The following is a 24863-nucleotide window of genomic DNA, read 5'->3' as shown; positions in this document are numbered from 1 at the left end:
TTAATTTCCCATCTTGGATGAAACTCAGCAGCCTTAATTAACTCCTCCAGAAATAAATAAATATTGTGATTTTTTTTTCACCTGGAGGTTGAATGAAATCAGAACCATTTGGACCCCAAACCCAAAGACATGATACTGGCGGTCATGATGATTGAGATGCTTTTGTCAATACTGAATACGTGTTACGGTGTCGACACCGAAACCAAAATTTCCTCCTGAAACGTTCCTGTCCGTCTCCACAATTGGTCACCGTAGCAACAACGATGATGAGGACCTGTCCCCGGAGCAAAAGATGGAGAGGGAGAGGGAACGGAGGATGGCCAACAATGCGCGGGAACGCCTGCGAGTACGCGACATCAACGAGGCGTTCAAGGAACTGGGCAGGATGGTCCAGCTACACCTAAAGAGCGACAAACCGCAAACCAAGTTACTAATCCTTCACCAAGCGGTGGCAGTCATCCTCAGTCTGGAGCAACAAGTCCGAGGTCAGTGTTTACTACACACCAATAAATCAATGATTTATTCATTAATCTGACAGCAACTAAAATTAACCCACTAAGTAGGAGTATAATTCTTCACTTCTATCATTAGACACATTTAAGGTACAATGCTGGTTATATTCATATTACAACTTTTTTATTGAGGGCCACATACCGTATTTTCTGGACCATAGGGTAGCGTGCAAGGACGGGAGTTGAAGAAGTGTCCAAAGATGGAGCTAACTGTTTTAATGACATTCAGTCTTTACTTAAATCAATAACAGAGCAGCATCTCCTCATCCGTGGCTCACTCGTGCAACAACAACACCCGAAATGTGTCACGTGAAAAAACGTCCGACCGGAACTCTCTAATAACTAAAGTTCCTTGGGTAAATGTGGTAAGTCCTTTTGACTGACTGACGGGCAGGAAATAAGAAATATCCGATAAGAATTCTAGAGGTCAACGGACAGAACCTGAAAACATATATTTTTAAATCAGCTTACTCAGTTGCCTCCGTGTCACTTCTTATTTGCACTGTTCTTATTATGTATATATATTTGTTTTTTAATCGTTTGTCACATGACTGATTGATCTTTAATCCGTTGTAAGGTGACCATGAGTGCTGAGAAAGACGCCCATAAATAAAATGAATTATTATTAGAGATGTCCGATAATATCGGACTGCCGATATTATCGGTCGATAAATGCTTTAAAATGTAATATCGGAAATTATCTGCATCGGTTTCAAAAAGTAACATTTATGACTAAAACGCTGATGTACGGAGTGGTACACGGACGTAGGGAGATGTACAGAGCACCGATAAACCTTAAAGGCACTGCCTTTGCGTGCCGGCCCAATCACATAATATCTACGGCTTTTCACACACACAAGTGAATGCCTGCATACTTGGTCAAAAGCCATACAGGTCACACTGAGGGTGGCCGTATAAACAACATTAACACTGTTACAAATATGCGCCACACTGTGAACCCACACCAAACAAGAATGACAAACACATTTCGGGAGAACATCCGCACCGTAACACAACATAAACACAACAGAACAAATACCCAGAACCCCTTGCAGCACTAACTCTTCCGGGACGCTACAATATACACCCCCAGCTACCCCCCCGTCCCCCACCACCACCACTTTTCAACCCCGCCCACCTCAACCTCCTCATGCTCTCTCAGGGAGAGCATGTCCCAAATTCCAAGCTGCTGTTTTGAGGCATGTTAAAAAAAATAATGCACTTTGTGACTTCAATAATAAATATGGCAGTGCCATGTTGGCATTTTTTTCCATAACTTGAGTTGATTTATTTTGGAAAACCTCGTTACATTGTTTAATGCATCCAGCGGGGCATCACAACAAAATTAGGCATAATAATGTGTTAATTCCACGACTGTATTTATCGGTATCGGTTGATATCGGAATCGGTAATTACCGTATTTTTTGGAGTACAAGTCGCACCGGGGTATAAGTCGCACCTGCCAAAAATGCATAATAAAAAAGGAAAAAAACATATATAAGTCGCACTGGAGCCCGGCCAAAGTATGAAAAAAAAACTGCGACTTATAGTCCGAAAAATACGGTAAGAGTTGGACAATATCGGAATATCAGATATCGGCAAAAAAGCCATTATCGGACATCTCTAGTTGTAAGGTGACCTTGAGTGCTGAGAAAGGCGCTCATAAATAAAATGAATTATTATTATTAGAACACACAGTGTTGTGGGATATCCAAGAGAGGGCAGCAATGGCATCTTTTGGCAATATTTAAAATGTCTTGGCTTCAGAATGACTTCTGGACACTGACAGTACTTTATCTGTGTTTTCCAGAGAGAAACTTAAACCCAAAGGCAGCCTGCCTGAAACGCCGCGAGGAGGAGAAGGTCACTGTGTCGTCGGACGGGAACCCCCTCTCACTGGCTGCTGCACACCACGCGGCCATGGGCGACGGGTCCAACCCATTGGGACAAATGTAAAACGCAGCAACATCCTTTCCCCCCCTCCCCCATTAATGGTCAGAAGATTTCACTTATGAACTAATCTGCTGTTGTACCTTCAAGTCAAATGTCCAGAAACATTTCGGCTTCCAACCAATAATCTTAAAAAAAAAAAGAAGGAAACTTTGAGTTACATTATTTGCCTGTGGGCTTTTGACTGGGCTCTTTTTGCCGAATAGGTTTTAAAAAGTGTTAGAAAATATCAATTTTCTTAACACACCAAATTAATGAGACCTTTGTGTGGATGCCAGCCACACTGAATGCAGTGCGTTACAGAAAATGAGAACAGACAACAGCCCACACGCCATACTCTCCTTTTAGTTGAATAAACTGGTGTTAGTCAGTTCCTGACCATTAAGTGTGTACAGAGCTGATAATACAACGGCTGGACAAAACAAACCAGACGTGAGTTAATTTCAGTCTGGACTTGGTACATTGTAACAACAGATTGGCAGTAAGTGTGATTTTAATGTGTGACTTTGTGTTCTGTCGCTCTTCTTTTTGATTGAGCAGACTTTTGGATGATTTCTGTACGACACCTGTTTTGTTTTCATTTACAGAAATGTGGTCTCTCAAGAATTGTAAAGATTTAGGTGACCGAACCATCAATGTTTGATACGAGGTGTGTCAGAAAATTCCAAGACTGCTGTCCTGGAAAACATGTTTTCGCCTTAGAAGTAATCCTTCCAGAACGGGGGTGTCAAACGTACGGACCGAGGGCCGGATCAAGCCCGCCGACAGGTTTTATCCGGCCCGTGAGATGAGTTTGCGAAGTATAAAAATTTGATGAACATTTTGAATGAAAGAAACTGCTGTTCTAAATGTGTCCACTAGGTGTCGCAATAAATCTTTGTTACCGAGCATGACCTCAGAGAGGGCAAGGATAGGAGAATAGACACTATTGTGTTTGGAAACCAGGTATTACTTACCCAATCATCTGTACATTTCACGTTAAACTTAAGACTGAGGACACATTTTCTGGGCGCACATACTGTAAATATGCTGAAATAATATGTATCCCCTTCTAACTTCTTGTGTGATTAATGAAATTAGTCCAAATTCACAAGTTTTGTTGTAGATTATGCTAAGTACGTACAAGATAAACCACATTATGTTAGTACATCAGTTAAGAAAAATTAGTAAATGACATTAATAACATCCTGTAATCCATCCATCCATTTTCTACCGCTTGTCCCTTTCGGGGTCGCTGGAGCCTATATCAGCTACAACGGGCGGTAGGCGGGGTACACCCTGGACAAGTTGCCACCTCATCGCAGGGCCAACACAGATAGACAGACAACATTCACACACTAGGGCCAATTTAGTGTTGCCAATCAACATATCCCCAGGTGCATGTCTTTGAAGGTTGATATGATAATATTATTCATTTCATCGTCTGATAGACTGAAAATTAACACCAATGGGAGAATTTTAAAACTCTGCCAGACTCAATTCCACCTATTTGACTGATGTACATTATCACTCACAGAGTATAAATAACAACAAACAAAGATATAAGACTATTAACCCCAACATGTACGTGTAAAAACACAAAACATTATGATTTGCACATTTTTAGAAAGTGCTTGTTCTATTTTTAAACAAAGAAAACAATCTATAGTTGACTTTATTTTCAAGTTATCATGAGATGATTTTACCAGTCCGGTCCACTTGAGATAAAATTAGTTTGACACCCCTGTTCTAGTGTCGAGCGCACTTTTCTAACCTTCATTCACTCCTGGAGGATTCTTTCGGGATTCTTCGCAATTACATCGTGATGTTTCTTCAAAAAGGGTCCCTTTGATGACCTCAAGAGCTTGGAAAAGAGGAAAACAATCACAGTAAGCCTTGGTCGAGTGTGTGTTGAGATAGCAGCAACGAACTTCTAGGCCAAGATCTGATTGATCAACAGAGCGTTGTGAGCAGGCTCATATTGAAGCAGCTACAAGTTGTCCTGCCAAAATCAGCGCCTTTTTCCCCGCAGGGTCTCTTGGCAGACGGGCTCTGGCCCTGTGGCAAAAACTTGTGGGTGGAGGAAGAATTCAACCAAGATCAACAGTCCTGGAACTTTTATGACACACCTCGTTTGAGGGCATCTCAAATCTACTATAGCTATTGATTGGCAGTAGAAAGAAAGAGACTAAAGGCTGCGTTCACGTTTGATATCGTTCACTTAGGGTTATGAATTTTGCCATTCAGCTTAGAGATCCGCAACTTCCGCAAAAAGTACCACACCATTGAAACGTCAAATTGAGTTACCCTGTAAGTTTTGTAGAGCATGTTTGATTAACCTCAAAATTCCACCTAAAAGCTAAACACCCCTCACTTATTGTGAGTAGTGATTAATACTGTGCAGCTAAAAGTACCAGTAGAGTGGAAAAATAAGTTGCCTCTATATTGACGCTATTGTCATATATATCGGATTTATGACACCAAAAGACTTCCAAAGTTTGCGAGTAAATAGATATGATCAAAATAGTATCAACATCACAGAGATTCCTGAGCCATTTTGAGAGTTAACGACGTAGCGTTAGGAAACACAGATCCCTTCCCCATCAACAACAATGCTTTGTGAGGGCCAACAGCTCTTACCGCGGAAGCTAGCTGAGCTACTCAAATCAACTGACTACAAGTGGCACCACTGGCTTTTATTTCTTTACTTTTTCACGTTTATTAAGTTTTGTTTTTTTACAATTATTTTAATTTTGACAGCACCACATAAGATATGTTTAATACGGGTTTATTGATTTTTAAATGCACCGAAAAATAGCCCGTTTAGTACACTTGTTGAGGTGATTCAATGCCCGTTTCTGTATAGTATTTCTCCAGCCGTGGTCTTGTGGTGACATAGATTACAGTATTTTGAGAGGTATTCATTGGTCGGACTAAGTAGGACATGAAGGCATAGGTGGGAAACGTACGGCCCGACACTGATTTCACTTTTTGACCAACCCTAAAATGTGAACGCAGCCTCTGGTTTCTAAAGACAAGACTCAGATCAGCCTTAGTTGAGGTAAATATTGTTTAAGATAAGATGTTTGCCATCAGTCAGTTGACGATATATCGACCTCCATGTTCTCATAACACTCATTTATTTCCCTATATACTCACAGAACTACTATAATATTAGTACCTCTCCAAATGAGTACACTGTCTTTGAAGAGAAGCTTATTAATTACCATGGGGCTAGCTTTCCAGTTTGCATTTGTGTCGTCTTAATATTTAGTTCCTTCTCTCTCCAGGTCCAAGGTGCCAGAGTTCATCAAGATGATGAGTGACCACTTCCTCTGACAGCGTTCCCTTGACATCCCAGCAATCAATCAGTGTTGCTTCAGCCAGACCAATCAAGAATTATTGTTTGACCAATCAGCTCCGCCATCGTATCTCTTCTCGTACGTCTCTCTCACCCTCCTCTTCATTTTTGTTCCCTTCTTCGAGAAAACAAACTGCCAATCATCTCCAGCTCGAATGAACTTTGTGGAGACGTTCAATGGCCGAAGTGTCGTTTTTTTGGGAGATTTTGTCAGGAAGCAATGGGATAAAACTATGGAATCGCCAATCATTCAAGAAAGAATCAACGTACACGACGACATGCATTCCCTGTTTTAAAGGACATCGGGCTTCTATATAAGGTATATGTAGTACTGTATATGTATATTAAAAGAAGAAAAATGACATGCATAGCATACGGGGGAGACGACAAAACATATCAAGTATTAAAACAAGATTTTTTTAGAGCGACATTGTGCAGCCTCAGCATGTCTCTGACTGAACGGCAATCTAATGCCACACTGTGGATGAAACTGTGCCTGACATCCTCCAGGATGCAAAACAGTCAGACGGATACACAAGGAGGAACAACTCGTAGATTCCCCTCCGGGCCACGAGCCTTTTAGCAAGGCGAATCACAAAGGTCAACAATGTAATGTGTTATTGCCCCTCTCGTTTATGTTTATAGATCACAAAATACCATCTGTACTTTGCAAGTAGACTACAAAATTGTACAACTGAAAACTTATCGAACAGTTCAACCTAATTGGTCTGCGTAGATCAGGGGTGTCAAACGTGATCCGGGATGAGTTTGCTAAGTATAAAAATGAGCCGAAATTTTTGAATGAAAGAAACCGCTGTTCTAAATGTGTCCACCAGATGTCGCAATAGCAATTATTTATATCTTTGTAGATGATGCTACATATGTAAAAAAAAAAATGAACCACATGATGTTAATGCACCAGTTGACGAAAATGAGCAAACTACATAAATATCATCCTCTAATTTGATTTTGATATAATTTTTTTATAGATTGAAAATTAACACCAATGACTGATGAACATTATCACATAATTTATTCAGAAAGTATAAATAACGACAAATAAAGATAGAATACTAATTAAAAAAAAACCAACAACATTATGATTTGTACATTTTCAGATTTTGTTCTATTTTTAAACAAAGAAAACCATCTAAAGTTGTCTTTATCTTTAAGTTATCGTGCCGGGTGTAGATTTTTCTCCATGTGGCCCCCCCGATCTAAAATGAGTTTGACACCCCTGGCGTAGATCTACTTCCGGGGCAAAAATGGATCAACTGAAGGACTGAAATATTTGAATCACCCGAGGTTTGGAGATAGCAGAAACAAAGAATTATGCAGCCGTTGCAGTCATTTCAACCCAGTTCAGGCTTTAAATTAGTTTTTATCCTTTAGAAATAATGATTGAAATTCATTCTAGCAATCAGACGTCATTTAAATACCACCCAGGTAGTGTTCCATATGTGTAATGTAAAGCTGATATACAAAGCATGTAGTCAACATCATCAATGATCAATTCTGCTTTCAAAGATCATTTTAACTTCTTCAGTTTTATTGTCTGCATTACCACAGTGGAACCTGTTTAAGTCCAAACAGTTAAGTCTAAAGTCTGGAGTATGCTCCTGTCTGATCACTAAACCGTCCGCTACAACACCGTATTTATCCGGTTAAACTTTTGCTGCGTTGAATTCTCTGCCGAAACGCTAGGGGGCGGTGTTTTCCTGAGAGTGAGAAACCACAACTCTTGACTATTTTGCGTTCTGTGTGGTAGTGAACAATAGTGACTGAAACAATGTTCGATTTGAAAATGCTGCTTTCTCCAGAAGGAGAACTGGAAAGGGTACAGACTGTCCGGAAATTATGTATTCAAAAAGCCGACCAATCACAGCTCTGCAGTGCGCATCGCAATTGACACAAGGATATATTTTTGCACGTCACACTCAAAAAGGGGGAGGGTCAAACTAGTGCCATGATGCTGTAGCACAGGGGTCCCCAAACTACGACCCGCGGGCCAGATACCGCCCACCAGCGTCCAAAATCCAGAGTAAAAAAAACTTTTTTTTTAATCTGTCCTTTCTAGCCCATCTATCAATCCATTTTCTACCGATTGTTACTCTCGGGGTCTCTTAGCCACTCCGGCAAATCATATTTGACATAATTACGTACGTACGTAAACACATACACACGCATTAGCTTTAGGTGTTGTTAGATAATAATAGCAATTTGGATAGCTTCATTGAGTGTATATTCTATCATAGGGGTCCCCAAACTACTACCAGACACGGCCCACCAGTGTCCAAAATCCGGCCCACGGGTAGTGCCGAGTAAAAAAATATATATAAATATATATATATATTTTTTTTAATCTATCTTTCTAGCCCATCCATCAATCCATTTCCTACCGCTTTTTACTCTCGGGGTCTCCTAGGCGCTATGGCAAATCGTATTATCCAGAAATGCATTTTCCCATCAAAAACGTGTCAGTCAAGTAGTGCGCGAGTGAAAAAAATGCGAAATTGTTGGAGAAACGTAAAATAGACTGAGTGCAGTTTTTAAACATCAGTGGATATGACTTTTTTTTGTTCAGTATAAGGAAAAGGCCATTTTTCTAATCTGCAATGAGACAGATTATATATATATATATATATATATATATATATATATATATATACACACATACGTTAGGTCAGGAAAAAATACAGAGGCTATTTTATCCCGACAAGCCTGTTTTGCAGGTTTCCCGGCTCTTTAGGGGATTTTAAAATAGCCTCTGTATTTTTTCCTGACCTAACGTATAATCCGCTCTACCCCGGTATTGAGCACTGTATAACGGATAAACCACAGAAACCTTGACTATATATACATATATACATATATACATATATACATATATATATATATATATATATATATATATATATATATATATATATATATATATATATATAGCCTGGCCCCTGGCCAAATTTTTTTAACCCAATGGGGCCCCCGGTTCAAAAAGTTTGGGGACCCCTGCTGTAGCATAACCCAGACTTCAACCAACTCATCAAGTTCTGCTTCACCGTGTTCTTATTTTATATGGCCGGCCATTTCTGTCTAGATAAAATTCAGGACCCAAAGGGGTTATTTGTGTGTAAAATCCGTTCGTTTGGTATTGCTGACGTCATTGTAATTAATTGGTAGTGAGGTCAAAACCAATAAAAACAAAGAAGAGTGAGACAAGACATGAAAAGAAAAGAACTGCCCCTCACCTTCAATTAGGACCAATGACTTTGTTCGTGGTAGACTTCTCAGCAGTCCTACAACAAAGAATGCAATCATTTCAATTTGGCCCAAATGGAGGAAAACCATGTCAACCAACTTCAATATGTCAAAAATCTTTGACAACGCCCGTCCTTACGTCTTATTTTCGGTTAAGTTGACAACCGCTTATGTTGAGTTAAACGGGTTTCACTGTTTTTTTTCTTTCTTTTTGGTTATTGTCACTGTCACGCAGTTTCAGTACACAAAAAGACAAAAGAAAATGCAAAAAGTCGAGACTGGAAGGCACCACTTTGTCTCAGTTCCTTCAATTATAAGTAATCTGTAAGTTGTTTCATTGCCAAACTGTTTGAGTTTACTCGAGTCAGCCTTTTGCATTTAAAATGACTTGTTTAAGGAGTCATTAGGTCAAATATGGGAATAAGCAACAGTGGGAGTCTCGTCCAATGCCTGATGGAATCACATTGCATTGAATATTGAACAGAGGTCAACCTTCTGGCATTCTGAAATCTTTCTCGAGTTCATACAAAAGCCATTAGTTTTAGGTCCCCAATCTCAGTGCTGTCATTTCTGTCGACCCGAGCCTTATGAGCCCCAAACCATCCTCGAGCCTCCTGACACCATGCATCCCTTCCACCAGAGCGCGGTCCCACAGATGCAATTTGAACGTTCACATTTCTACCGACGTGCCTTTTTAGAGTTCATATCATTGGAGTTGCCAGAGGAAGACATTGACCTGGTCTTTTCATAGGATGCAAGCTTAGGGAAACCTGTTATTAGTCGTTAGGTTCTATGCAGTCAGGTTTTTGTACCAGACCTGGTAATTAAAAAAAAAAAAAAAAAAAAGGTATCAAAACATTCATTTAAAAAAAAGTATTTTTGAGATTTAAAAAAAACCCTAAAAAAAAAATTCAATGTATTTGATGTACTGTATGCTTACGTGTAACTAGAGCGTGTTCTGGCTACAAGCCGTCAGGACAGGCACTTGATTTAGCAAAACAAGCCCTTGTCCTAGTTCTTCCCGTCCCTTGGAAGTCCTCCATTCACCCCGAGCCCCTCAAGCCCGGTTTTCAAGGTGAACAAAAGCGTCTTTTTCTTGTATTATAGCTTATCAGTTTTTTATTAATATTTGATGGGCTTTTTTCCTTGAGCCGATGTAGTCTTCAGTACGTGTGTGGTTGTATGTTGTAAAGCTTTATTTTTGGTTTTCTAAAGGAAAATAATTTTCATGTTCATTTTTTTTATTTGTATGTTCTGGTTTACATGTATATTATAGAAAATGTGATTTAAAAAAAAAAAAAAAAATACAAATAAAAAAAGAAAATAAAAATCAACACGATTTGCGACCATTAGTGTTCTCTGAAAAAGGGTCAATTTAAACACGGTTAAAATAATACACAATTAACAGAAAGGCACGGAAACTGGAAATTAAATCTATTTGAATAAATCAATCTATATATAAATGTACAAATATATATACGATATATAAGAAAGGTAACATTTTCCTTTTTTTTTTTTTTTTCTTTTTTTAAGGAGTGTTTGTTTGGGGGGGGGGAATTATTTTTCCTAAGACTGAACTGTCAGATCCCCAGTGTTATAAAATGATTTTTGTTGTTGTTGCCATGACGACATCTTTATTCTGTTTAATACGGCGCCTTGCACAGGACAAAAAAAAAAGGCACCGGCGTCCCAACCACTACTCTCACGGCTCTCCATCATGGCGGCGACACACAGACATTGTAAATTGTATGCAACAAAAACAGCAAACTCAACCCATATTTTAAAACTGGTGTATGTAAAAGTTATATTTTTACATGTCGATGTTGTTATTTGTGTTTTAGAAAATATGGTCTGGTTTTGTTCGGGCGGTCATTTTGAAAAAAGTGTGTTAAAAAAAAAAAAAGACATATTGAAATTGTTTTTTTTTTTACCGTAAAATGAGGGATGAAAAGATCAAAAATGATATACAGTATGATATTTGTTCAAATCCCCATGCCTCATTATATTACTATTGTAATTGTATTTTTTCCAGAGAAATGTGTAAATAGTCGATCCATTTTCTGTGAGGTTTCAGTGGGGTGATGATGATGATGATGATGATGATGATGACGATGAACCTGTTTTGAATAAAATTGTATCTGTCTGGTTACAATAGCCAGTTGCCAACTTTCCATTGTCTCAGTACTCAGTACTGTTGTTCCAGTGGCAGACCATTGGAAAACTACACCAGGCCATGTTAGACTATTTTAAATGAGCAAAAAATAATATGGGTATTGTGCAAATTTAATTAGCCATTCAATTGGCATACTACTATTTTGATTATCCTTTGATATACAGTGTTTGTCACGGCAATCCCCAACAAAAACACAGAGTGTGTACTCAGAGAACATTTATATACAAAACCAGTGAAGTTGGCACATTGTGTAAATCGTAAATAAAAACAGACTACAATGATTTGCAAATCATTTTCAACCTCTATTCAATTGAATAGATTGCAAAGACAAGATATTTAATGTTAGAACTGAGAAACTTAATTCATTTTCGCAAATAATCATTAACTTAGAATTTAATGGCAGCAAAACAGTTGGCACAGGGTCGATTTTACCACTGTGTTACATGGCCTTTCCTTTTAACAACACTCAGTTGTGGTATTTTAGGCTTCATAATGCGCCACGCATTTTCAATGGGAGACAGGTCTGGACTACAGGCAGGCCAGTCTAGTACCCGCACTCTTTAACTACAAAGCCACGCTGTTGTAACACGTGCAGAGTCTGGCTTGGCATTGTCTTGCTGAAATAAGCAGGGGCGTCCATGAAAAAGACATTGCTTTGGATGGCAACACATGTTGCTCCAAAACCTATATGTAACTTTCAGATGTGTAAGTTACCCATGCCTTGGGCACTAATACACCCCCATACCATTACAAATGCTGGCTTTTGAACTTTGCGCCCATAACTGTCCGGATAGTTCTTTTCCTGTTTAGGACACGACGTCCACAGTTTCCAAAAACAATTTGAAATGTGGACTCGTCAGACCACAGAACACTTTTACACTTTGCATCAGTCCATCTTAGATGAGCTCGGGCCCAGCCAAGCCGGAGGCGTTTCTGGGTGTTGTTGATAAATGGCTTTTGCTTTGCGTAGTAGAGTTTTGACTTGCACTTACAGAAGTAGCGGCGGACTGTAGTTACTGACAGTGGTTTTCTGAAGTGTTCCTGAGCTCATGTGGTGATATCCTTCACACACTGATGTCAGTTTTTGATGCAGTACCGCCTGAGGGATCAAAGGTCACGGGCATTGCCACTTACGTGCAGTGATTTCTCCAGATTCTCTGAATCGTTTGATGATATTACGGACCATAGATGGTGAAATCCCTAAATTCCTTGCAATAGCTCGTTGAGAAATATTGTTCTTAAACAATTTGCTCACGCATTTGTTCACAAAGTGGTGACCTTCGCCCCATCTTTGTTTGTGAATGACTGAGCATTTCATGGAAGCTGCTTTTATACCCAAACATAGCACCCACCTGTTCCCAATTAGCCCGTTCACCTGTGGGATGTTCCAAATAAGTGTTTGATGAGCATTCCTCAACTTTCTAAGTCTTTTTTGCCACCTGTGCCAGCTTTTTTGAAACATGTTGCAAGCATCAAATTCTAAATAAGCTAATATTTGCCAAAAATAACAAAGTTTACGAGTTCGAACGTTAAACATCTTGTCTTTGCAGTCTATTGAATTGAATATAAGTTGAGAAGGATTTGCAAATCATTGTATTCTGTTTTTATTTACCATTTACACAACGTGCCAACTTCACTGGTTTTGGGCTTTGTATTTAAATAACAAACAAGCATATACTTTGATTTTATTTCTAAGTCCCGCTGAACACAATTCCCAATACTGTTTTGTAATATGGAATTTTGTAATATAAGTGAAGAAGTTGGCAGCAAACACTCGTATCAGCTATTCCTGCAAAAATATTTTAGGTTTGTTTTGAGTGTTTGTCAAAAGGAAATGCTGCTTTAAATCGGACCTAAGTTGAACGTTAGTGTTTAATTTGTCATCTGTAAATTAAAAGTGTTTTTAATCAATTTCAGTTTGTATTTGTTATATAATCGTGTCGTTCTTCAGTCATCCTTTTACGTTACTCCTGGTGTTTCTAAAAGCCAATGTTGTTTCTTTCAGTTAATGTATATGCACATCTCATTTTTCTTTTTTTAGTGACTTTGCCAAGAGCTCTGTAATAGAATTGTGCGTATCAGCTGTACTGCAATAATGAGTCGAATTGTAAAATATCCACTATTGTCCTTTGTTTTCAAACTGGTCACAGCAATTCTACAAACAGAAGTTACTCTTCCAAAATGTGTGATATAGTTTGAACTTTTAAAGCATTTGGGTATAAGGTTGACCGCAGACTTAGTGATTGTAATATTTGGATTACCATCACTCACACAACTATTTTAAATATGGCACCTGCATAAAATCGAGCATTGATTCTGTGATGTTATTGAGACAATCATCTGTAACACACGGCACTAAAAGTTTAAGTCCGGACTCCGGCGCCATCCCATATGGACCTAGACTTATAGTCAAGAACGTATTTAAGTACAAAACCCAAAACCAGTGAAGTTGGCACGTTGTGGAAATCGTTAATAAAAACAGAATACAATGATTTGCAAATCCTTCTCAACCCTCCAGACCAAAGAGGAAAATAACCATCTGGACTGCGCAAAGTTCAAAAGCCAGCATCCATGATGGTATGACATGGGCATGGGTAACTTACACATCTGTGAAGGCACCATTAATGCTGAAAGGTACATACAGGTTTTGGAGCAACATATGTTGCCATCCAAGCAACGTTGTAATGAACGCCCCTGCTTATTTCAGCAAGACAATGCCAAGCCACATTCTGCACGTCTTACAACAGCGTGGCTTCATAGTAAAAGAGTGCGGGTACTAGACTGGCCTGCCTGTAGTCCAGACCTGTCTCCCCTTGAAAATGTGTGGCGCATTATGAAGCCTAAAATACCACAACGGAGACCCCGGACTATTGAACAACTTAAGCTGTACATCAAGCAAGAGTGGGAAAGAATTCCACCTGAAAAGCTTCCAAAATTGGTCTCCTCAGTTCCCAAACGTTTACTGAGTGTTGTTAAAAGAAAAGGCCATGTAACACAGTGGTAAAAATGTCCCTGTGACAACTTTTTTGCCATTAAATTCTAAGTTAATGATTATTTGCAAAAAAATAATTACGTTTCTCAGTTTGAACATTTGCAGTCTATTCAAATGAATATAAGTTGAAAAGGATTTGCAAATCATCGCATTCTGTTTTTATTTACGAATTACACAACGTGCCAACTTCACTGGTTTTGGATTTTGTACATAAAATACTTTGATTCTGAAGAAATAGCAATTATTGAAAGACCAGAATTGACATTGTATTCAATAAGTAACCTACAAATAGTTTAACATGATTATAGAATGATATGGAACCATGTGTTAATTACAAAGATTATCATAAACGCTTAGGTCCGGCTGTTTACAAAAATAAATACTAACCAAATATACTACTAAAGAAGGGACTCATAAAAACTGATTTAAATTACATATAATTAAGCAGTGCAAAAATAAGTACATTATAACTAAAATAATATTTAAATAATGTTTTTGTTTCTGAAATAAACTGTAAATCAAATTTAAGTGCAAATGAAAATACAGCTTCACCACTTTAGTCAGAATTTTTGCGCTTACGAAACGTCTCTATGATTGAGGCTGCAGACTTCTCCTGTTTGTTGGAGATTGTCATTACTGCCACGAGTGGTGCGGCCCATACAGACTACAGCTGAGAACAGATATTTTTTTGTCAGCCCTCTAGAGAGCGCTCGCGGCCCCACGGTGGGGCCCCGGCAATATGGTTAAGAAACACTGCTTCAAATGTCAGTTTTGCTTACTGTATATTTCGATTAATTGGGTAGTCCTGGACTAGACTATCTTTTGTTAAACCCACAATATGATTTGGATTGGACAAGGCCGCTCTATTATAGCACCGGGTAACCTCAGCCACAGTTTGAGTTTGCCTTTCAGTCTTTCCTGACCTTATCACCTTTCATGTGAATAGCTGTGTTTTGGGCTGTTTGCGGAAGTATTTGAACAAGGAATTAGTGTTCTACATAAGATTGCTTAAGTGGTGACCTCATACAATATGTCATTCCAGTACCGACCTTGTCTTAAAGGTCAAACTGTGGGAGTAGTCATTGCTATCTGCTAAGGCAGTGTTTTTCAACCTTTTTTGAGCCAAGGCACATTGTTTGCGTTGAAAAAATCCGGAGGCACACCACCAGCAGAAATCATTAAAAAACGAAACTCAGTTGACAGTAAAAAGTTGTTGTCGCAATTGTTGGATACAACTTTAAACCAAAACCAACCATGCATCAATATAGCTCTTATCTCAAAGTAGGTGTCACATCACGCCGCGACTTGGTTTGAGTTTTTTTTGCTGTTTTCTGTGTAGTGTTTTAGTTCTTGTCTTGCGCTCCTATTTTGGTGGCTTTTTCTCTTTTTTGGTATTTTCCTGTAGCAGTTTCATGTCTTCCTTTGAGCAATATTTCTCGCATATACTTTGTTTTAGCAATCAAGACTATTTAAGTTGTTGCTATCCTTCTTTGTGGGGACATTGTTGATTATCATGTCATTATCGGATGTACTTTGTGGACGCCGCCTTTGCTCCACAGTAAGTCTTTGCTGTCGTCCAGCATTCTGTTTTTGTTTACTTTGTAAACAGTTCAGTTTTTGTTTCGCTCTGCATAGCCTTCCCTAAGCTTCAATGCCTTTTCTAAGGGGCACTCACCTTTTGTTTATTTTTGGTTTAAGCATGAGACACCTTTTTACCTGCACACTGCCTCCCGCTGTTTCCGACATCTCCAAAGCAATTAGCTACCGGCTGCCACATACTAATATGGAAGAGTATTACATGGTTACTCTGCCGAGCTCTAGACAGCACCAACACTCAATAACAACACATAATTTGCAGATTATAATTACTGGTGTGCAAAAAATATTTTTAACCCAAATAGGTGAAATTAGATAATCTCCCACGGCACACCAGACTGTGTCTCACGGCACACTACCGCGGCACAGTGGTTGAAAAACACTGTGCTAAGCTATCTGCGGAATAAAGCACACAACGACAAAGTTAACTAACACAAATTTGACATTATGTGTGATCGTTTGATTTTACTTACCACTTATTTGGGGTCACTGGTGAGCCAAAGTGTAGCCAAGCAAACTTTGGGTGAGAGTCCGGTACACCCTGGACACAAGAACAGGGGAGAACAATCCATAAAAAGACGGGCTTAGAACCGACCCGTTCACATGTATGCACAAGACAAACTTTACCCCAACTTTACTTGCAGGTAAGAATAACTCTGAACATGCAATATTGCTGTTTTATTCATACCTAATGTGTCTTTAAACAGTATAAAATGATGTAGCTTTGCTACTTTGTGGTGATCTTCAGATTATATGCGTGATTCATCTGGACACCTGACTAAATAAAAGGGCGGACTGAGTAAATCCCATCGCATTGGGGTCAGTTTCAGTGTGAATTCCTTTCTCTATGTTGATTATCAGGCTCAATTCAAAAACAGGCATTTGACTACAGTTGACAGTTTTTGTCACATGCAACAGTGTAATAGGTCAGTGTTTTTCAACCACTGTGCCGCGGCACACTAGTGTGCCGTGAGATATTGTCTGGTGTGCCGTGGGAAATTATGCAACTTCACCTAATTGGTCCAAAAAAGATTCTTTGCAAATCAATAACTATTATCTGCAAAAATTGTGCCGTTGCTTTGTGTCTGTGCTGTGTAAAACTCGGCAGGGTAACAATGTGTGGAGGGGGACATGGTCTGCGGGCCTGCCGCGGAGCGGGGTGTGTAAGGACCAGCCTCGAAGTCAGCGGCAGGTGAGTAGATTGCCCAGCTGGGGCTTGTTATCTAATCACCTGTCGCCCTTATTAGCAACAGCCGGAACTAGAGACGTGGTGGGAGTTGCTGGTGAGCAGAGACATGAGAGCGAGAGACATTTAGCTGGAAAGCAAAACCACACTGCTTGTGAAAATAAAAGACTTGTTACCCAGACTACCGGGCCCACGAGAGCATCTTTGTGGTCAGAAGGACCCACAGGAGGGCAACCTCCACACCATGTAATACTCCATATCAGTAGGTGGCAGCAGGTAGTTAATTGCTTTGTAAAAGTCAGAATGTGTCGGGTGAGACGAGGATGGTTTGTTGTGATCCCAATATGCAGACCACAGCGGGAGGCAGCTTGCAGGTAAAAAGGTATGTAATGCTTAAACCAAAAATGAACAAAAGGGAAAGAAAAAGGCAATGGGACGGCGTGGCGCAGTGGGAGAGTGGCCGTGCGCAACCCGAGGGTCCCTGGTTCAATCCCCACCTAGTACCAACCTCGTCATGTCCGTTGTGTCCTGAGCAAGACACTTCACCCTTGCTCCTGATGGGTGCTGGTTAGCGCCTTGCATGGCAGCTCCCTCCATCAGTGTGTGAATGTGTGTGTGAATGGGTAAATGTGGAAGTAGTGTCAAAGCGCTTTGAGTACCTTGAAGGTAGAAAAGCGCTATACAAGTACAACCCATTTATCATTTATCATTTATCAATGAAGCATAGGGATGGTTATGCAAAACGAAAGTAAAACTGCACTGGCTACAAAGTAAACAGAAACAGAATGCTGGACGACAGCAAAAACTTACGGCGTCCACAAAGTACATCCGTACATGACAGGACAATCAACAATGTCCACACAAAGAAGGATAGCAACAACTTAAATAGCCTTGCTTGCTAACACAAAGCAGGTGCGGGGAACAGCGTTTAAAAGAAGACATGAAACTGCTTCGGGAAAACACCAACAAAACAGAAAGGGCCACCAAAATAACAATGCAAGACAAGAACTGAAGCACAGGAAAACACCAACAAACTCAAATTAAGGCACAACGACCTGGTGGAGTATTATTTTTTAACGCTTTCTGCTGGTGTTGTCCCTACGTATTTTTAAATGAAAAAAATGTGCCTTGCCTCAAAAAAGGTTAAAAAACACTCTAATAGGTTAATGGGTGAGGAGGTGTATTAAAGAACAGAAGAAGCCTACTTTGCTCTTTTTAGCAAAGAATGACACAAAAACATGTTTATCTGTTAAAGTGAATCAGCTCAGATATATTATGTAAGTTATTGCAGCAGAGGGAGTTATCAGTCTGAGTAAAGGTTGTCTTTGTGGGACGCTCCCATTTTCAGAATTTCACTCCAGTCACACCCTGAACCACAGGTGATAGACGGCCACACGTCAACTGTCTGTTTCAAAACAATGAAATTAACAAACTATTGTGATATGGGATAAATCATGGCAAATAATAATATACTTTAATTTACCACTGTGCAACACAATTTGTTTCAAGATGTTGGTCACTCACAAATTTGTTCAGATTTAGAAAATAGTTTTGCGTTTGGAAATAATGGAACAATAGAGATATTCCGTTCAGGGGTCAGTTGGCTGCCATTTCACAGGATTTAAGGGTTTTTAAGTAACATTTCATCAATAGTTCATGTAGAAATATAACCCACGTGTATTTTTTTATGTAAAAGTACATATGCATATGTGGTAAACCATCTTGCAAGAAGCATAAACAAGAGAAACCTACAGCGTAGGACTCGTCGATTGCCATTGGAAGTGCAATGTAAGTCGTTGCATATCTGCAATGACTTACAGATATGCCTCAAGCATCCACTTTTTCACATTTGTGCAAAAAATGTAATTACTGTTAACAAAAACACTCATTATGAATCAACAATCACTCTTTAACTCTGACATCAAGTAGATGTAGCATATGTTGACACCAGAGTCATACCACTGCTTCTATATGTGAATTCTAGTGTATATACAGTAGGCTCCAGCTCACTAATTAGGACAAGCGGTAAAGAAAATGCATTAATAGATATGTTTATTTACTTCTCCTCTCCCATTTTTCCCCACACCAACCATTGTTCGGGTCAATCCATCTTGTGGAATAGGTTAATTGTACAAGTATCCTTATTTAAATATACCTTAAGTAGAAAAACATGATCTGCTTCTCATATAATCTAAACTTATACACCTGTCAATCAACTAATGAAGTGCTACCATGCATTAATACACATTGCATTCTTTCAACCTACATAATGTACTTTCTGAGCATTAACATGCCAAACAAAGACATTTGCACCCATGTGTATTTGCACGAAAGAGAGAAAGCCGTGGTGTAACCTGTGAATGGGTGTGTTCTCAGCCCCAGCAAGAAAGAATGTGAGGCATGGTTACCAGTTTTTGAGCAACACGAAGTAGTTCTGTGTTCAGGCCAACAACATAGCAACCGGCTGCTGTTTAACCAACACCTGTCTGTAGGAGACTCCACACCTCAACTGTAAACTGGCTTTACAGCACTGTGTCCCTTCTCTTGTCTTGCCTTGACGACTTATAGCACCACTATTACTTAATGTTACCTGCTGGAAACAAATGATCAAGATAGATATCCATTCATTTTCTTTTTCTATACTCCGTGTCCTCATTATAGTGTTGTAATGATACCAATATTTTTGTACCGGTGCTAAAATTATTTCGATACTTTTCGGTACTTTTCTAAATAAAGGTGACCACAAAAAAATTGCATTATTGGCTTTACTATGATAAAAAAATCTTAGGGTGCATTAAACATATGTTTCTTATTGCAGTTAAGTCCTTAAAGGAGAACATTATCACCAGACCTATGTAAGCGTCAATATATACCTTGATGTTGCAGAAAAAAGACCATATATTTTTTTAACCGATTTCCGAACTCTAAATGGGTGAATTTTGGCAAATTAAACGCCTTTCTAATATTCGCTCTCGGAGCGATGACGTCACAACGTGGCGTCACATCGGGAAGCAATCCGCCATTTCTCAAACACCGAGTCAAATCAGCTCTGTTATTTTCCGTTTTTTTCGACTGTTTTCCGTACCTTGGAGACATCATGCCTCGTCGGTGTGTTGTCGGAGGGTGTAACAACACAAACAGGGACGGATTCAAGTTGCACCAGTGGCCCAAAGATGCGAAAGTGGCAAGAAATTGGACGTTTGTTCCGCACACTTTACCGACGAAAGCTATGCTACGACAGAGATGGCAAGAATGTGTGGATATCCTGCGACACTCAAAGCAGATGCATTTCCAACAATAAAGTCAAAGAAATCTGCCGCCAGACTCCCATTGAATCTGCCGGAGTGTGTGAGCAATTCAGGGACAAAGGACCTCGGTAGCACGGCAAGCAATGGCGGCAGTTTGTTCCCGCAGACGAGCGAGCTAAACCCCCTGGATGTCTTGGCTCACACCGTCCCTTAAACTGAACAGATCAGCTTTCAGGAAAAGAGCGCGGATGAGGGTATGTCTACAGAATATATTAATTGATGAAAATTGGGCTGTCTGCACTCTCAAAGTGCATGTTGTTGCCAAATTTATTTCATATGCTGTAAACCTAGTTCATAGTTGTTAGTTTCCTTTAATGCCAAACAAACACATACCAATCGTTGGTTAGAAGGCGATCGCCGAATTCGTCCTTGCTTTCTCCCGTGTCGCTGGCTGTCGTGTCGTTTTCGTTGGTTTCGCTTGCACACGGTTCAAACCGATATGGCTCAATAGCTTCATTTTCTTCTTCAATTTCGTTTTCGCTACCTGCCTCCACACTACAACCATCCGTTTCAATACATGCGTAATCTGTTGAATCGCTTAAGCCGCTGAAATCCGAGTCTGAATCCGAGCTAATGTCGCTATAGCTTGCTGTTCTATGCGCCATGTTTGTTTGTGTTGGCATCACTATGTGACGTCACAGGAAAATGGACGGGTGTATATAACGATGGTTAAAATCAGGCACTTAGAAGCTTTTTTTAGGGATATTGCGTGATGGGTAAAATGTTGAAAAAAACTTCGAAAAATAAAATAAGCCACTGGGAACTGATTTTTAATGGTTTTAACCCTTCTGAAATTGTGATAATGTTCCCCTTTAAGTAACGTTTATGACAACCTTTTTCCAAAACACAATATAGAATGTGAGATATAACAGGCTAATGCATACGTTTATCATTTTTTTTCCAAACGCTTACAAAAAAGTGGGACCCCAAAAATTTACTGTGGGACCCCATTTTTATGACTTGATTTTGAAAATTCCTAGCGCCAACACTGTTGTCAACAGAGGAGAAAAAATGCTTTATTTAAATAAATATATTATCTATAAAGCAAGTTCGAGTATCACTGGCAAATTTTCACTTAGTCCCGGTGTTGTACCGAAATCTGCTACCCATCGGAATTTGTAACTCCAGGGGGCGATGTTCCCATGGCGTTTGTTTGATGGTTAAACGGCAAGCCCAAAGAGGAGAAGAAGAAGAACGCTTGCGTAAATGGCGTAAACTATCCATAATGCTGAAACGTCAGTTGTCAAAATTTCAGCATTAATAAATTACACATATTCTGGAAATCAATGACTTACTTTCATTATAGTATGAGTCCATTGTATCAGCTGTTGATTCTCTCTCACACACATACATTTTCCAATATAGATAAGGCTATACATGCACATGCGGTTGTTCTGTTTGTTATGGCTGTATGTTCCCTATTCTTAAACCAGGGACCTAAATTACCATTTCCTGCCCTTTTTACACACTCACTCCCTTCATCTCCATTCACTTTTTCTCATTTGGACCCCCAGAATCAGGACGCACTAGGTTTACATTTTCCGATAAGCAGTGACTTGGCCGTCAGATTTCGAGACTTCACTGCATCTTTCAGCATTTATAATACAGATTTTTTATTAAAATACTTATACCCTAACCATCAAACTAAGGTACGGTAAGGTATTCCACCAATTCTCTATAGGTGCTTGATTCCATGATTTGGATTGGAGTCAAAATCCGCTAATAAATTGGAAGGTGGGCTTCAAACTGGATAAAGCCAAATGTTTCAAATACCTTGGTTTGGCGTCACCTCCTGTTAATAGTGTGAAATGCCATAAATTTACGCCTAGTTGGCTGGGCAAAATGCAGACGGGCTTATCGGAAAATGTAACCCTAGTGCGTCCTGATTCTGGGGGTCCAAATGAGAAAAAGTGTATGGAGATGAAGGGAGGGGGTGTGTAAAAAGGGCAGGAAATTGTAATTTAGGTGCCTGGCTTAAGAATAGGGAACATACAGCCATAACAAACAGAACAACCGCATGTGCATGTATAGCCTTATCTATATTGGACAATGTATGTGTGTGAGAGAGAATCAACAGCTGATACAATGGACTCATACTATAATATATATATATATGTCATTGATTTCCAGAATATGTGTAATTTATTAGTGCTGAAATTCTGACAACTGACGTTTCAGCATGAAGGATAGTTTACTCTTCTTCTTCTCCTCTTTGGGCTTGCCGTTTAACCATCAAACAAACGCCATGGGAACATCGCCCCCTGGAGTTACAAATTCCGATGGGTAACAGATTTCGGTACAACACCGGCCTTGGCGTGCTGCCCGCCTTGGCACGCATATATGTGTCCTCTTTTTGGGATTTCAAAATATGGTCAACCTAATATAACATTATAAGATATGTTTTACTAAAGTACATTGCTTTGTCGCCTACTGAATAACAGAAATCTAGTGATGGGTCCGGCAACACCGATGCATCGGCGCATGCGTCGAGCTCATAGAGCAAAACCCTGTGTCGGTGCGTGTACCGCTTTTAGAAAGTCACGTGACCGATCATGAGCTGTTTTGGTCACGTGACCGATACGCGAACTGTGTCGCACTGACGCCTCCTCTGTGCCCTGTGAGCGGCTCTTTTCTACAGCCGGAGAAATAATAACTAAGAAGAGAAATCGTCTAAAATGTAGTAATACGTCGGAAAAACTTTTTTTTTTATTTTTTTATAAAAATGTGTAAAAAAAATACAATTAAAAAAATTCCCAGTCCACAATCATCCACAACACGTTCTCTTAGATGTCCATGTTATGATACATGTTCACATTATTTATTGACTGTATCTAAAAAAGATACAAATATATTTTTATTTAAATGAAGATATGAAATAATCCTAAATGAAATACAATGACTTGGTTTATATTATTGTATATACTAGGGCAGGGGTCACCAACGCGGTGCCCGCGGTCACCGGGTAGCCCGTAAGGACCAGATCAGTCGCCCGCTGGCCTGTTCTAAAAATAGCTCAAAGAGCAGCACTTACCAGTGAGCTGCCTCTATTTTTTAAATGTCATTTATTTATTAGCAAGCTGGTCTCGCTTTGCTCGACATTTTTAATTTTAAAAGAGACAAAACTCAAATAGAATTTGAAAATCCATGAAAATATTTTAAAGACTTGGTCTTCACTTGTTTAAATAAATTCTTTTTTTTTTTTTTACTTTGCTTCTTATTACTTTTAGAAATACAATTTTAGAGAAAAAATATAACCTTAAAAATGATTTTAGGATTTTTAAACACATATACCTTTTTACCTTTTAAATTTCTTCCTCTTCTTTCCTGACAATTTAAATCAATGTTTTTTCATTCTAAAGAATAATAAATATTTTAGCTTCTGTTTTTTCGACGAAGAATATTTGTGAAATATTTCTTCAAACTTACTATGATTAAAATTCAAAAAAATTATTCTGGCAAATCTAGAAAATCTGTAGAATCAAATTTAAATCTAATTTCAAAGTATTTTGAATTTCTTTTAAAATTTTTGTTCTGGAAAATCTAGAAGAAATACTGATTTGTCTTTGTTAGAAATATAGCTTGGTCCAATTTGTTAAATATTCTGACAAAGTGCAGATTGGATTTTAACCAATTTAAAACATGTCATCAAAATTCTAAAATGTATCTTAATCAGGAAAAATTACTAATGATGTTCCATAAACTATTCTTTTAATTTTTTCAAAAAGATTCAAATTAGCTAGTTTTTCTCTTCTTTTTGTCGGTTGAATTTTGAATTTTAAAGAGTCGAAATTAAAGATAAACTATGTTTCAAAATTTGATTTGATTTTTTTTCGTGTTTTCTCCTCTTTTAAACCGTTCAATTAAGTGTTTTTTTCATCATTTATTCTCTAGAAAAAACCTTCCGTAAAAGGAAAAAAAAAATGTACAACGGAATGACAGACAGAAATACCCATTTTTTTTATATATATACATTTATTTATTTCGCTATTCTTGTTTGAATCACACTTACGTGTAACTTACAAATGACAATATATTTATTTATTTAAGTGTGTATCAAACTGGTAGCCCTTCGCATTAATCAGTACCCAAGAAGTAGTTTTTGGTTTCAAAAAGGTTGGTGACCCCTGTACTAGGGCATACAATCAGTGTCAGTTGAGTCGGTCCATAGGTTGCCTGTAGGGATTTTTAATGTCCAGCAGATGTCAGTATTTAGTGACACAGTATCGACACAGTATCAATACAGTTTTGCAATGTGTCGAAACGCTTCATGACGCCTCATCAACCCATCACTACAGAAATCTAAGATGGCGACATTTTGTTAGGCTAGCACTTAGCCTATATTGACCAAAAATTTATTGCTTTTTTTAACATCAATAGTATGTTATTAAAGTCAGTATTTTACCTTTATAGTACGGCAAAATGTATCAACGTGACTCCATCGTCCTCTAATTCGTCTCTATGTCCCTGCTCCATGCACAAATAAAGACATAGAGGGGAGTTTCGTTTCGACAACGGGCTGAAGTCGACTCACTCTCATTAATCAACTTT

General features: G+C 38.9%; 1 protein-coding gene and 1 long non-coding RNA gene across 6 annotated transcripts in view; one reads left to right on the top strand and one right to left on the bottom strand.

The window, feature by feature from the left end:
• Positions 1-8455, top strand: part of tcf4 (transcription factor 4) — a 563422-nt gene extending 554967 nt beyond the window's left edge. For 2 of the 5 annotated variants that reach the window (XM_061980823.2, XM_072915343.1), the window contains 3 exons: positions 256-485; positions 2323-2464; positions 5732-8455. In XM_061980823.2, the coding sequence (XP_061836807.2) occupies positions 256-485; positions 2323-2464; positions 5732-5780 (421 nt within the window). In that variant the 3' untranslated portion in view covers positions 5781-8455. Of the gene's footprint in view, positions 1-255; positions 486-2322; positions 2469-5731 lie in introns of those variants that run through there. The other 3 variants (XM_061980827.2, XM_061980826.2, XM_061980825.2) reach the window with 2 other exon arrangements.
• LOC133619653 (uncharacterized) lies at positions 4133-24813 on the bottom strand. The gene is made up of 5 exons (XR_012051021.1): positions 24718-24813; positions 18760-18811; positions 16295-16362; positions 9051-9098; positions 4133-4305 (listed from the first exon to the last, which is right to left on the bottom strand). It is a non-coding gene; the product is annotated as an uncharacterized lncRNA (long non-coding RNA).
• Between the last annotated feature and the right edge of the window lie 50 nt (positions 24814-24863).

Source organism: Nerophis lumbriciformis, linkage group LG20 (genome assembly GCF_033978685.3).
Source record: "Nerophis lumbriciformis linkage group LG20, RoL_Nlum_v2.1, whole genome shotgun sequence".
Classification (NCBI taxonomy): Eukaryota; Metazoa; Chordata; class Actinopteri; order Syngnathiformes; family Syngnathidae; genus Nerophis; species Nerophis lumbriciformis.
This window is presented reverse-complemented; position numbering and strand designations above follow the sequence as displayed.